General features: G+C 41.2%; 1 protein-coding gene across 6 annotated transcripts in view; it reads left to right on the forward strand.

Annotated features, from left to right (window-relative positions):
* CACNA1E (calcium voltage-gated channel subunit alpha1 E) overlaps positions 1 to 14151 on the forward strand; it is a 643532-nt gene that overhangs the window by 566093 nt on the left and 63288 nt on the right. For all 6 annotated transcript variants that reach the window (XM_083157191.1, XM_083157187.1, XM_083157188.1 and 3 more), the window contains 8 exons: positions 70 to 187; positions 2576 to 2643; positions 3001 to 3098; positions 8693 to 9262; positions 11788 to 12041; positions 12188 to 12359; positions 13098 to 13227; positions 13776 to 13835. In XM_083157191.1, the coding sequence (XP_083013317.1) occupies positions 70 to 187; positions 2576 to 2643; positions 3001 to 3098; positions 8693 to 9262; positions 11788 to 12041; positions 12188 to 12359; positions 13098 to 13227; positions 13776 to 13835 (1470 nt within the window). The remainder of the gene's footprint in view (positions 1 to 69; positions 188 to 2575; positions 2644 to 3000; positions 3099 to 8692; positions 9263 to 11787; positions 12042 to 12187; positions 12360 to 13097; positions 13228 to 13775; positions 13836 to 14151) is intronic.

Raw genomic sequence — 14151 nt, forward strand, 5'->3', positions numbered from 1 at the left:
AGGTTCTGCGATTGCTCTGTCACTATAAGCTGCCATTTGTATTTTTCGTGTCATATCTCTTGTACTCAGATTCTTACCGGTGAGGATTGGAATGAGGTGATGTACAACGGAATCCGCTCACAGGGTGGGGTCCGATCCGGGATGTGGTCTTCCATTTATTTCATCGTTCTCACCCTGTTTGGAAACTGTATCCTCCCAATAAACTCTGTTTGGGCTGTAATATCAACACTTTGGGATGGAACTGGAATATTCCTATTGGCTATGTGAAAATGCTTCATATTTAATTTATTATCTTAAACATGCATTTTAAAAAAGAAAAGGTTTTTACGTATATTAATGTCCCTTTCTGCGTTATAGTTTTTTGCAGAGGGGATGCCAATCTACAGACAAGGGGCCAGATGCACTAAGCTTCAATTTTGATAAAACAGAGAGTGATAAACAGCCAGCCAATCAGCTCCTGCATGACATTTTTCAAACACAGCCTGTTACATAGCAGGTAGGAGCTGATTGGCTGGCTGTTTATCACTCTCCATTTTATCACTTTAGAAGCTTAGTGCATCTGGCCCCATATGTGTAATTCATTGGTTCTCAACCTAGTTCCTCTAGTACCCTAGTACCCTCAACAGTGCATGTTTCCCAGCTCTCCACACAGAATCACAAGTGAAATAATTAGCTTCACCTGAGGATCTTTTAAAAGGTGTCAGTGAGTAATTAGTGCATCTGTGCACCTGCAGGGTGACCTGGAAAACGTGAACTGTTGGGGGTTCTTGAGGACCGAGGTTGAGAACCAGTGGTGTAATGACACTTGTTTCATATTGCAATTGTCAATTCAAGGAGTCCCAGCTATGTTAATTAAACTCATACACACAGTATTAGGAAAGAGGAGGGTTCCAGCATTTGTCTGAGCATTACTGTTCGCTTCTGGGAGAGAAGGGGAATTAAGACACTCCAGGGCCATGCGGTGAGGTGAATGGCAGAGAGACAAATTTGCACACAATTTATGAGCCATGGGGTACATGTGTACATTATACACAGGTGCAGCAGCATACAGTATACTGCTGGAGGTTTCCCATAGATTTGAATTTACCTGGAGAGAAACAAACGCTGCCCTTCTTTTTTCCCCATAAACCATTTTTTTAATACAATAAATTTGCAAATCAGTCCTCAGGACATTAGTGATTAGTCTACGTGTTGCATGTAAAACATTAATAGTGTGGTGTGTAATGCTATACCTGTACAAATCATATTGCATAGGCTTCTTGATGGCCACAGAATTGGCCAGCTTCAGGATGCTACTTGTCATGTATTGTATGTATGGCACCAATTCTACAAGTTGAGGGCTACAGTATGACATGATTCTCAGTGCATCAATCTACTATATTGCCTACACCAGGGGTCCTCAAACTTTTTTGCTCTGGGACCCCATCAGACAATAAAAATAACGACAGAACCCCAGCAAGTTACTGCAGAAGGCCATCACATCACATGTGTAGTCAGCAGACACAGCAGATACATGGCAGCATTGTGGAAGCCTTGAGGACTAAGGTTGAGAACCACTGTCCTAGATCACAGCTTCTCAAACACGGTCCTAAGGACCCCACACATGTTTCCAAGGTCACCTGTGCTCCTGACGGGTGACCTGGAAAACGTGACCTGTGTGGTTCCTGAGGAGTTTGAGAACTACTGTCCTAGATGAATATCCTTAAATGCACCAGGTGTGGTTTTGAATTTTCTCAGCATTGCATGCATATAAAGCTGATACACTGACAATCTCTGTCTTTCCAAAGTAGATCAGAGCATGACAATTTTAAATATGAAAATGTTAATTTGATCATTAGAGGTCATTTAGTAGGATGCACGTGCTCATGGAATGAAATATTTGTGTATATTTGTTTTGTATCCTAGAGATATAAATGAGCACACATGCATATTCATTACGCACATTTTATTCGTTAGTGGCTCCCTCTAATTATCACTAGCATAAACCATTTTCAAACACGTTTTTTGAGAGCTCTTCACATAATCAGCAAAGGTGTAAACAGATAATTGTGTGAAACAAAAAAATAAATCTAAAAATCGCATGAGTTTTTTTTACTCTTCACAAGTTATGCTAGTTGTTGTCATATGTGTTATCCTACTGTTTGAGCTGTACCGTTGCCCTGCTCCCTGTTATCTCATGTTTCGGGTTCTACAAAAAGGCCCTCATTCAGATCTGATCGCAGCACAAATTTGTTCTCAAAATGGGGAAAAACCATGCCCACTGCAGGTGGGGCAGATGTAGCATGTGCAGAGAGAGTTAAATTTGGGTGGGGTGTGTTGAAACTGAAATCTAAATTGCAGTGTAAAAATAGTGCAGCCAGTATTTACCCTGCACAGAAACAAAATAACTCACACAAATCTAACTCTCTCTATACACTCTCTCTCTCTTTACATCTGCCCCACATGCAGTGCACAACGTTTTGCCCATTTTGAGAACAAATTTGTAATGCGATCAAATCTGAATAAGGTCCAAAATGTCCTACTATGTATTGCTTAATCTGTTCATCAGAAAATGATTTACCCTTAACCTTTCTAGACACACTCCTAAATGTATTTCTTGCCATTGCTGTGGATAATCTGGCCAATGCACAGGAGCTGACCAAGGTAAGACCACAAATCATCTTGCAGAATCCGCATTGTCTTTTTGGATTTCTGGAAAACACAATGACAATGTGACAATCTCACGGTGGGGACAATTGCTACTGCACATAGTGTTTATTAAAGGCTAATCGCCATAAAGAGTCTGAACATGTGACGGTGTTGAGAGTGACAGATTGAGTTGTGAGTGTTGCTAGTGAGCTACGTACTGTATGACTATATTGTTCCTATTTAAAATTAGAAAAGAAATTGTGCTAAGTTAAGCTTGTAGGTGTACGCTGGGAAAGAAGTTAGAATTTTGGGGACAAATCATTTTGAAGATCATTCGTTTGTGATGCGCAGTTTATATCTTATTCTCTTTAGGATGAACAAGAAGAAGAAGAGGCATTTAACCAGAAACACGCCCTTCAAAAAGCCAAGGAGGTCAGCCCTATGTCTGCACCTAATGCATCATCTGTTGAGTGAGTCAGCTATAAAATGCCAATGTTGTTTTTATGTTGTCTTTTAATATTATGCATAAAAGTATCATCATTTAAGGCTATTATAGGATTTTAAAATGTAGACAAACTACAGCCTGTGGTATGACCCCATATAATTATTCTTGAGCATTGAGCACACTCATAAAAAGTTCATAACGCACTTTACACAAACGTATAGTTGTACAGGTGCACATGGCAGGTGAACAATTCATAGGAGGTGCTTTAGGGAGGTGTATGAATAAGGGGTTAGAGCAGACAAAAAGTGAATAGATGGGTTTTCAAGGACTGTATGTTGGGTGAGAGTCTTCTTGGATGAGGCAGGGCGTTCAAAAGGTGGTAGTAGTCTCTTGTTGGCAACCTCTTGCTTTTTAGGTTGGAGACTAGGACACGTGGGCATGCATTCTGAGTAGATGAGAGAAGATTCTGTACCTCAAAAGGAAGGAAGACACATTGAGCACTTTTAAAAAAAGGTTGGACGAACATTTATTTGAAAAAAAAAAACATTTAGGGGTACAACCTATAACCACTATTTAGTTCATGTTAAAATAAAGTATATATATTTCAAAGTAGGGACAATAAATCTAGGTCAAAGGATGAAATTGATGGACATACGTCTTTTTTCAACCTCAACTGCTATTTTACTATGATGACGCATAGACATATAAGGGGATAGACATATGACGGCAGAAAAATATAAAGAGGAATCATTGGTGAGGACCTTCTAGGTGAGGATAAGGAGCTTGAAGTGAATTATAGAGGGAATGGACATGATATCAACTTTTAAATATATCAAGGGTTTTAACAAGGACCATGAGGGAAACACTTTTTAAATGTAGGGAAGTATTAGAAAACAAGGACATGCACTGACAGTGGAGGGAGTGAGGTTCAGGGGAAATCTGAGGACACCTTCACAGAAAGGGTAGTGGACAAGGGGAATAGCCTCCCCTCACAGGTGGTAGAGGCTGAGACAGTAGGACAATTTGAACATTCTTGGGATATCCTTACAAAGATATATAAGGGTCAAATAGGGTTGGAGGTAACAATATGGTTAAAAAAGGGGCAGACAAAATGGGCCAAATGATTCTTATCTGCCGTCACATTCTATGATTCTATGTATATGGACAACCACTGACTGAGAGGTGACAGGTGTTGCAGATGAGAAATGGCAAGAGTGGATATTAGGCTTTGTCATTGCAATTTGAATGGATTGAAGATGGTAGAGGGAGAGGGAAAGGCCATCTCTGAGTAGGTTGCAGGATCCCAAGTAGAGGATAGTTGCAGCTAGAGGTAGGGATGAACGGGTGAAAGATTAGGCAATAATGTTAAATGAGCTGTAAGCAAATCGTTCACTGTATGAAGATGTATTCCGAGTTCATGTATTTTTTAGCACTCCCATTCTGTCAGCTGTGTGCAGTGTATATTGATTCTAATACGAGTGATTGGTACTTGAATATTCATTAATTCCCCACCACATCTCCAGAGCTTATGTTACTTTTACATTAAACAAGTGTAAGTCCCAGCATGCTCTGAGACACCAGCAGAACAGGGTAGGATAACAGTGGATGCTGCCTATGTATACATATAGGGGATTAAAAGCCAAAATAACATATTACACAACTTATTATAGCATTACAGATTTTTTTATTTTTAAACGTGATGCTTAGTCCTATTAAATAAGGAAAATGTGGTAACATAAAATAATAAATGCATGGCAAAAGTTGTTTTATGCCCCTCTGATGTCTCCAGTCCATGAACACAGTGCTTCTCACGCTGGCTGATGGTAAATTTGTCAGCCAAATATGTATAATGTCACCATCAACAAATATGATTCCATTCATAACCAGCCGAGTTGCTGCCGATCTTAGTAGATTTCCCTCTTAGCATATGATTCAGACCCCATCACTGAAGCGTGGAAATCAGTCCGTCAATTTCCGCACTTCTGAGCACGTGTGCACCAGAGCATTCATGTGTGAGCCCAGAAAATGCATCACATCGATTGCAGTTTCAGAGCCGGCGCGGTAGGCTGTGACAAAAGCATTTGGGGGCGGGGATGTATCTGAAAGCAGTCCAGACCACTCAGGTGCCGGGGGGGGGGGGTGTGTGACCAGGGCGACTGAGTGACGTCACAAGCAGGTAACATGGCCACCCTTGGTCTGACTTCACACCCGGTAATGTGCTGTGATGTGTCTGAAAAATTTTGCAGGCACATCGCGGGGAGGGACCAGGCATGAGGGGCAGCCTTGCCCTGTGCCGAGTGCCTCCCCCCTCCCCCCAGCCTAGCGCCAGAAGTTGCCTTTTACATACTGTACATTCATAACTGCAACTGGATTTGAACGGGTCCTTAACCCTTTAAGTGCCAACATCTCTGTGAGAGATGTTAAAAATATCCACTAAAAATGCCGGCGCCACTCACATTTGTTATATAAATTCAAATAAAAAATGTTGTGTAACATAAGATTATATTTCCGATATAAGGTAACCATTACAGGTCATTATGATGAATAAAAATGTTTGCTTGCCAATTTTCACAAATTCATTTGGCACTCAAAGGGTTAATGCGTACCGTATATTACACATTACCATTGAATACATTTTTTTAACAGTACATGGAAAAGGAGCATTCAAAGACTGCCCTTTCTTTTCTGTCATATAGAATTAGAGGAGATTCCATGGGTTTTCCCTATAACCGTAAATATATGGTTAGTGAGTGCAACAACCTAATAGTAATGGTTTCAGTGATGAATCATATAATGACATAGAGCTATATCAGTTATATTAGTAATTACTAGTTTGACAGCATATGTTACCTAGACATTAACACAAGAACATAATGTTTAGTTTCATTAATCACGACTAACCAGCAATCAGGAAATCGTTCCTGGAGCACCCTGAAATCACCCAGTAAAAGGTGCTGTCTGCCCTATTTAGTAGAATTACTGTTCACTTGTCTGTAAATATTCATTAAAACAAACAGACATAAATTACCCTCGCAGTCCTAAACACTTTTATCTTTGCATTTTTAATGATGTGGACTGCCACATTGACATCACTGCCAGGTCAGGTTGAAATATCATCTATAGTATCCAATAAAGCATTGCCAAATTAAATTGGTTTTAGCATAATGGAGCAGTACATTAAGCAAAGCATCTTTCAATGATGGTGAATATGTAGGGTCCAAACATAGCAGCTGATTCAGCTTTCTTAGCAAAGCAAAACAGCACAAAACTGGCCTAAACTGTGCTGCACTGCAGATGGGGCTGATGTATCGTGCAGAGAAAGTTAGATTTGGGAGGAGCTATATTGTTTCTGTGCAGGGTAAATACTGGCTGCTTTATTTTTACACTGCAATTTAGATTTCTGTTTGAACACACCCCCACCCAAATCTAACTCTCTCTGCACATATTATATCTGCCCCCCTCACCCCGCAGTGCAACAAGATTTTGCCCAGTTGTGTGTTTTTTTCGCTTTGCTAACAAACTTGTAGGCCCATATTCCAGTGTGATGTAAAAATTATCCGATCAGAACTTTGAGCAATTTAGCTTTTGGAACCTAGTATTAATAATAGTGCCAGTGGTGCAATTATTATTAGTCTATATCATGACGGACATATTCAGATGGAACAAAAGTATCCACAGTGCCAGCTTCCAAAGTCGGGCAGATGCTGCAAGAGACGTATAGGCATAAAGTGTGAATAATAATTTGGAAGACATCTGAAACGGGCACAAGATTTGTTTAGAGGAACACCTCCAGTGAGATGTCACCAACACCCCCAATTACAACGGATTGGAGAAGAGGTGATTATGGAGTATTCGCCCCGATCGCCTAAGCACACAAAGAAAAAAATTGTAATACGTCCCTTTGCAGTGGTAGTGGAATAAAGGAAATAATATCAGTCCTCGCTTGAGTCTTCAAACATTTTTTATAGATGATCAATCCTCAATGGTTCCCAGTTTGACATCAGATGACATGCAGAAAGAGAAAACAGAAAGAGGACACAACCAATGTATAGTATAAATCTCACATGGGATATTTTTCTATCAAATGATGGCTAGTTTTCAGAAAGAAATTTTAGCGTACCCCACTCGGTTAGAATAGTGAGTGGAGAAAGCTCGTAAAGGTATCTTTAGTGTTTAGCATAACAAAACTCACACTGCAATGCAGGGATCAATGCATATAAAGGTTTATTTTACATATGCAAATTGATGCGTACCCAACACTCAATCATTAAGGGTGATGTATTTTCCCATAAAGGTATCTTTATATGATTTGGTGCTCTGTTAATCTTCAAAACCTCTATGCAAATCGTTAATCGATGGTGACCCTCAGTTACAGTAGATATCCAATAACACACACTCACATGTTCTAGATGATATAGCTCCCATAAAAGGTATCTTATGCGTACCAATAACTCACTTCTTAATTGGTGTGGCCACTCATATCAAGGTATCTTTCCTTTCCTTCAGTCCCATCTGGTCATAATGTTTTTTTATTTTTTTTTTAAATCTTTGATTTATTTTTTCCTTTATTCCACTACAAAGGGATGTATTCCAATTTTTTTCTTTGTGTGCTTAGGCGCTGAAGGTGAATAGGCATAAAGTGGATTATGCCAGCAGCGGATGGCAAAAACAAAGGGGGTGCATTAGAGCACCATGGGGTGCATTGGAGCCAGACTGCAGTCCCCATTGATAATAATAGGGACTGCCAGTCCACAGCACTAATTAGTATTTTGCAGTAGGTTTTAGTAAGTCACCTTAATCTATTAATGCATTACAACAAAAAGTTTGATGCCCTTTATAGGAGGTAGAATTCTATTGATCGAATATTCTAATTGCCTAGATAAACCAGGATATTGCAACACATTATTGACTACTGTACACTTTTACAATGCATGATAAGCACAGAGAGATGGCTGCCATTGTCTTACCAAACCAAATTGCCTTTTATTTATGTTTTACCACAGTGATCACTGAATATGTTCACCAAATTATCCAACTAAGAGGGGTATTCAGACCTTATCACTTATGGGCGAATTTACGGAGCGTTCAAATAGCTGACACCCAGACAGAGTGAAATCCTTCCCTTTGCAAGTCTGCAAATGGCTTGCGAAAATTTTGCTGAATAACGGCCATCTGCAAATACATTTGCAACTCACTCACCATCAGTCTGTGCAGTCTGTGTGTAACCCTGACTTACACTGATGTCACACACCCTCCCTTTAAACACCCGGGCATGTCTGCGTTTTTACTGCCAGAAAGCGACTGTGTGACACGCACAAACGGCGGATCCCTTTTAATCAACTTGAGAACATGTTTGCGAATAGAGTAATTGCTGATTTTTGTCGCTATGTGTCCTCACGCATGCGCACTATGATCCGTATGCATACACAGTCTTACAAACATCTGTCACTGTGCAAATTCGTACAGCAGTGATATGGTCTACATAACCCCCCAAATTCCATTGATTGTGGGCAGTTTTACACAGTATACTTCAATTTCTGCCTTTTAAGGCTGGTCCAGTTTTCTGTAGATGACAAAAAACTACTGCTGTGAATGGTCTCCTATTTGTATCCTCAACAGGAAGGAGCGCAGGAAGCGCAACACCATGTCCATTTGGGAGCAGCGCACCAGCCAGCTGAGGAGACATATTCAGATGTCTAGTCAGGAAGCTCTCCAGAATGAAGAATTAGCAGCTCTGAATCCTCACTCCAGTATATACCGCAAGACAAAACAATTAGAGGAGTCAACAGCAGAGAAGGTGGAAGGAGAAGAAGAGAAGCTGGGAAGTAATCCTGTGGATGGACAGAAGAGTGGTGAAGGAAGCCCCTCTAACAAAAACCTCAGGGAACACTGGCGGCAGAAATCTAGACATGGCAATGCTGAAAATGCTGAGCCTAATGGCACCACCCCTGAAGATGCCATGCGCAGGAGGCAAAGTCAGAGACGCAGTCGTCACAAAAAAGTAAGGACTGAGGCACGAGAGATGTCTAGCACTACGAACAGCACCACTGTCAGCCAAGAGGACGGACTTGACAAAGCCGCCAGAGAAGATGGGAAAAAATCCACAGAAGAAAAAAGCAATGGGGAAGTGAAGGAAGTGCAAAGATCTGAGGGGTCCCCTAAAAGTTGCACAAGATACTGTGAAGAGAGGTACATGTGTTACTTATTGTTATATCTAAAAGCTTCGGTGGGCAATATTGACAAGCCCAGGAGGATTCCACACTCACACCTGCTTCCTTGGGGGCGGTTATTAGGACATTTTCTGCCTGGGGGAGAGGTTATAGAGGACATATGCTTACTGGGGCTGAGATCATATGTTTCCTAGGGCAGAGGTTATAGAGGACATATGCTTCCTGGGGCAGAGAACATATGTTTCCGGGGGCAAAGGAAATATATTTCCTAGGGCAGAGGTTATAGAGGACATGTGTTTATTTGGGGAGAGGTAATAGAGGACATGTGTTTATTTGGGGAGAGGTAATAGAGGACATATGCTTCCTGGGGGGCTGTTGTAGATGATGTATGCTTCCCTTGGGGGAAGTTATAGAGGATGTATGCTTCCTCGGAGCAGTTATAGTGGATGTATGCTTCATAATGGCAGATATAGGTGATGTGTGCTTCTTGGGGGCAATTGTAGAGGATGTTTGCTTCCTGGGGGGCAGGTAAAGAGGACGTATGATTCCTGTGGGCGGTTATAGAGGACATATGCTTCCTAAGCCATGGTTAAAGAGAATTTACAGTATGCTTCCTATTAGGTGGTTATAGAGGACGTGTGCTTCCAGGGGGCGGTTACAGATCACTTGTAGCAAGAATTTCCCCAAAAAGTTACCAATATACAGAAATCCAGAGTAATGTATTTACTTACCTCAGAGCCTGGAAAATATTTTAAAGTGAGATGATTTATTTACTGTACTGTAAGTACTGAAGTTACCATACCTCCCAACTGTCACGATTTTAGAGGGACAGTCCCGATTTTCGGGTCCTGTCCCGCTGTCCCACCCGTGGCAGGCATTGTCCCGCTGCGGGGGGTGGCAGTTGGGAGACCCCCCAATCTAGTAGAATAGACGCTGTGCGCATGCGCACAGCGTCTATTCTCGTATGAAAATGAGGTCGCGACTAATTAGCATAAGCCCCCCTCATTTGCATACGCCCCGCCCCCTTTTCGGGCACTCGCGCGGCTTCGCCGCGCGAGTGTCCCTATTTCTTCGCGTCAAAAGTTGGGAGGTATGAGTTACTGATACCAGGTATTCACCATAAACTGACAGGCACTCTGAGGCCTTACTTCTAACTGTTCTATAGGAATATGGAATTAGATTAGCTGCAGCTAACTTTCAGGGCTGCCCAGTTAGCACTGACCCCGGAATTTACCGGGAATGGGGTTAGGGGATTTATAGGTCTGGGAACTTGTCTCAGTTCCTATGTGCTTACGCCCGAATACAATTAATTTTTTCATGCAGTAAAATAGTGCTCTAATTGGACAGCTGAAACCATCCCTAAATCACTATTTTATGGCTAATTAGTATTCCTTATGCTCAATTTAAGAATTCCTGCAAACTGCATCTCCAGAGGTGGGTTGCAAATTAAAATAGAGGAGCCAAGCCAACTACTACCCCAAACACTGCCACGGGACCCACTGGCAGTTATTGTGGCTCCCCTATTTGAATTTTGGAGTGCTCTGCAGCTTCACCTCTGTTGCCACCACTAGTTGCAATAGTCTTTAGAGTAAATTTACTAAGATTGGAGTTATATTGAAGATCGGATTTTGCCCATAGCAACCAATCAGATTTAACTTTTTATTTATTTAGCAATTTATAGATTATAATGGTTGCTGTGAGCAACATCCTATCTTCAACAGAACTCCCATTGTAGTAAAATGATCCCTTTAACTGGGATTCGGTCACTAGGTCTACAAGCATTAGGTCGATAAGCATTAGGTCGACATCACTAGGTGGACATGCAGTAAGGTCGACATGGGTTAGGTTGATAGGGTCATTAGGTCGACAAGGGGCTGGTTGGCGGTTAAAAGGTCGACATGGAGTATTTTCAGCCGACATGTGCCGAGAGGCAGTAATTCATGCCCTACTATCCACTAGGGCATGGTGGGAGAATAAAATAGTGTGCCGGAAGCATGGCAAGCGCAGCGGTGCTACCTTTCAGTGTCCATGTCGACTGTGTCGACATTCGGAACAAAAGAAAGTGAAAAACCCCATGTAGACATTTGGACTGTTGACCTTCCCCATGTTGACCTAATGACCCTGTTGACCTAACGCATGTCGGCCTTCAGTCATGTTGACCTTCATGCATGTCGACCTATTGGTGTCGACCTAATGCTTGTCTGTCCAATGAGCCATACCTTAGTGTTCTTCATGGTTCCTCATCATTTTTCATGACTTGCTCTGTGACCAAAGGCAGACGTTAAATCGCTGGCTTCTAGCAAAAAAACTTTCTGAGCTGCTTTGACATGACAACATGCACGTTTGTTCATAAGATAGACTATAGGTTTTGTACTATTAAAATAACAACCCGATGAATAATTGCCATTTTATATCTGCTCATGCCTCATGTTTACCTTACAATGTCTTTCCCTCTCACTGCCTTCCTTGCTTACAAAAATTTCTCACCACTCTTTTCTCTTTTCGCCACCTCACACCATTGTCTTGGTGTGGAACAATGGACAGGACAGTGGGATGTGAAAGCACTGCTCCCAACACTGCTCCCTTGCAGGAAGTGAACCATGAGAAGAACGGCAGCCCCCCAGACATGGATTGCAGCGAGCAGGTCTTGTTAGGCAGTCTTCGGAGTCAGGAGGAAAGTCCTAATCCCACCAGCTGTAGCTTGGCTGATGTGTCCAGCAGCACAGAGAGAATCACCGAGAGTACAGTCATCACCTTGCCCGATACTGGAATGGCTTCCGACTGCACCGTGGTACAGAGTGAGGACTCGTCTCACTCTCTGTGTATCCCTATCTTCCCTTTCACTCCCTCTATCTTTTCTTAAAAAATCTCTTTGTTGTGCGTTTGGCGTTCAGTTTTATCTCTTTACACCTTCAAAAGTTTAATTTTAGATTTCTTTTCATAGTGACTGAAGACAGGGATGGGGAAGTCAGTCTTGTATCTCAAGAGCGTGAGAAAGACGATGGAGAAACGGAGGATGGAGAAGAGAGGACAGTGAAAAGGAAAGAGAAACTTTTGGAGTCCCCCAAGGCCATTGTGCCCTACAGTTCGATGCTCATCTTTAGCTCCACTAATCCGTACGTTTGTACCTTATATTACTGTTATCTTATTATAGGCCATTTATTAGTCATACATCATTTAAGGAACGGAGAGGTCTTTGGGCAGCTTTTAGAGAGTACATTTCCAAAAGGTTCTATAAATGAAAGAGGTGACCTTGCCCATAGCAACGAATCAGATTCTGTCTATATTTTACAATGGCATTTTAGAGAATGATTGACATACAATAGGGATTATTCATTCTTTTTTCCGACTGTTGAAACATTTCCGACAGCCGGAAATATAGGCTAATTCAATCTTCGGTATACAATCTTCCAACTGTGGGAAACGTTCCGACAACAAGAAGGCCCGTGGATCGGTGCAAATCAGACAGATTGACGAAAACGGCCATTGAATTGACAATCTAGCTCTCGTTTTCAACAATGCAGCTGAAGTAGTAGTACATTTACACCTAGGAGTACAGTTTGTGTGAAACTCAACATTATTAATATCCATCCTCCCAAGATAGACTGTTTTCTATAGACTGGCTGGAGAGTTGTCTTATCAGGGTTAAATGAGTGAACGGGTATAACGCTCTGTTAGTTAGAAGTAGTAAAAAGGAGATAATAATAACTTAGGTGGTCAAATATAAAATGTATCTGTAACATATTGTCCTGTAAACCACTGGTTTCTTTTCTGCAAGACCTGCATAGTTTGAAAGATTTTTCATTAAGTGATGTTGATGTTAGATGTTTGCAGATGTTTGTTCTCATCCTTAGGGTACGGAAAGTATGTCATTACATTGTGAACCTGAGATACTTTGAGATGTGCATCCTCCTTGTAATCGCTGCAAGCAGTATAGCTCTGGCTGCTGAGGACCCTGTTTTGACAAACTCTGATCACAACAAAGTAAGTCTTTGGGTCAAATGTAATAGGGTGAGAGTTTCAGAAAGTGAGAGATTTTGAGAGAGTTCCCCCATTCTTTTTAAAGCAGCAATCAATTACACTGCAAAACCAGGTTGATTTTGCCATGTAGTTGATTGCTGCTTTAAAAAGAATGGGAAAACTCTCCCAAAATTTCTAACTTTCTGAAACTCTCACCCTATTACATTTGGGCCTTTATTTCCATGTAAATGTATACTGTATACTCCGCATGCGCTAACACATTATTCCAGACCCCATTTATATATTGATCCTAACTGTATATCTTTCTTTAGTAGTTGTCTAATGTTCTTCACTCCACCTTTGTCTGTATGCACAATTTCTGTATCTAACGTCTCTTCTCAAACTGCTTACCCATTGTTTGATCACAATCAAAGAATCCCATCATCAGAGACTGTTCATCACTATGTGGCCCTTACCAAATCGTGCTATGGGGTCCACAAATCGAATTACGTCCCTACCTTTATAGTGTAATCCAACAAGCTGTCCCTGTCTCCTCTGCTCTCGTTGTGCAGGTTCTCCGCTACTTTGACTATGTTTTCACTGGAGTCTTCACCTTTGAGATGGTTATAAAGGTAAGAAACGTAGAAGCACTTAAAGATAGACATCTGCTCATTCCTATATGTCCAAAATGTGGTCTTACTGTTATAAAACCTACTTTCTGTATAATTCATAGCACATACCTGTTAGTAGTTGTTTATTATATAGTATGATACAATCCCAACTAAAGATTATAAAGATACTCAAATTCAGAAAATAGAACGGTCACGTTCACATTATTACATTCCTGCAACAACTACTGATATATAGAGAATATTCCCTGATTTATATGGAGCATAATAAATAAAATAAAGGTACAATAACACTCAAATCTCTGTTAACGTTTTATTA

This window comes from Crinia signifera, chromosome 8 (assembly GCF_055691185.1).
Source record: "Crinia signifera chromosome 8, ASM5569118v1, whole genome shotgun sequence".
NCBI classification, from domain to species: domain Eukaryota; kingdom Metazoa; phylum Chordata; class Amphibia; order Anura; family Myobatrachidae; genus Crinia; species Crinia signifera.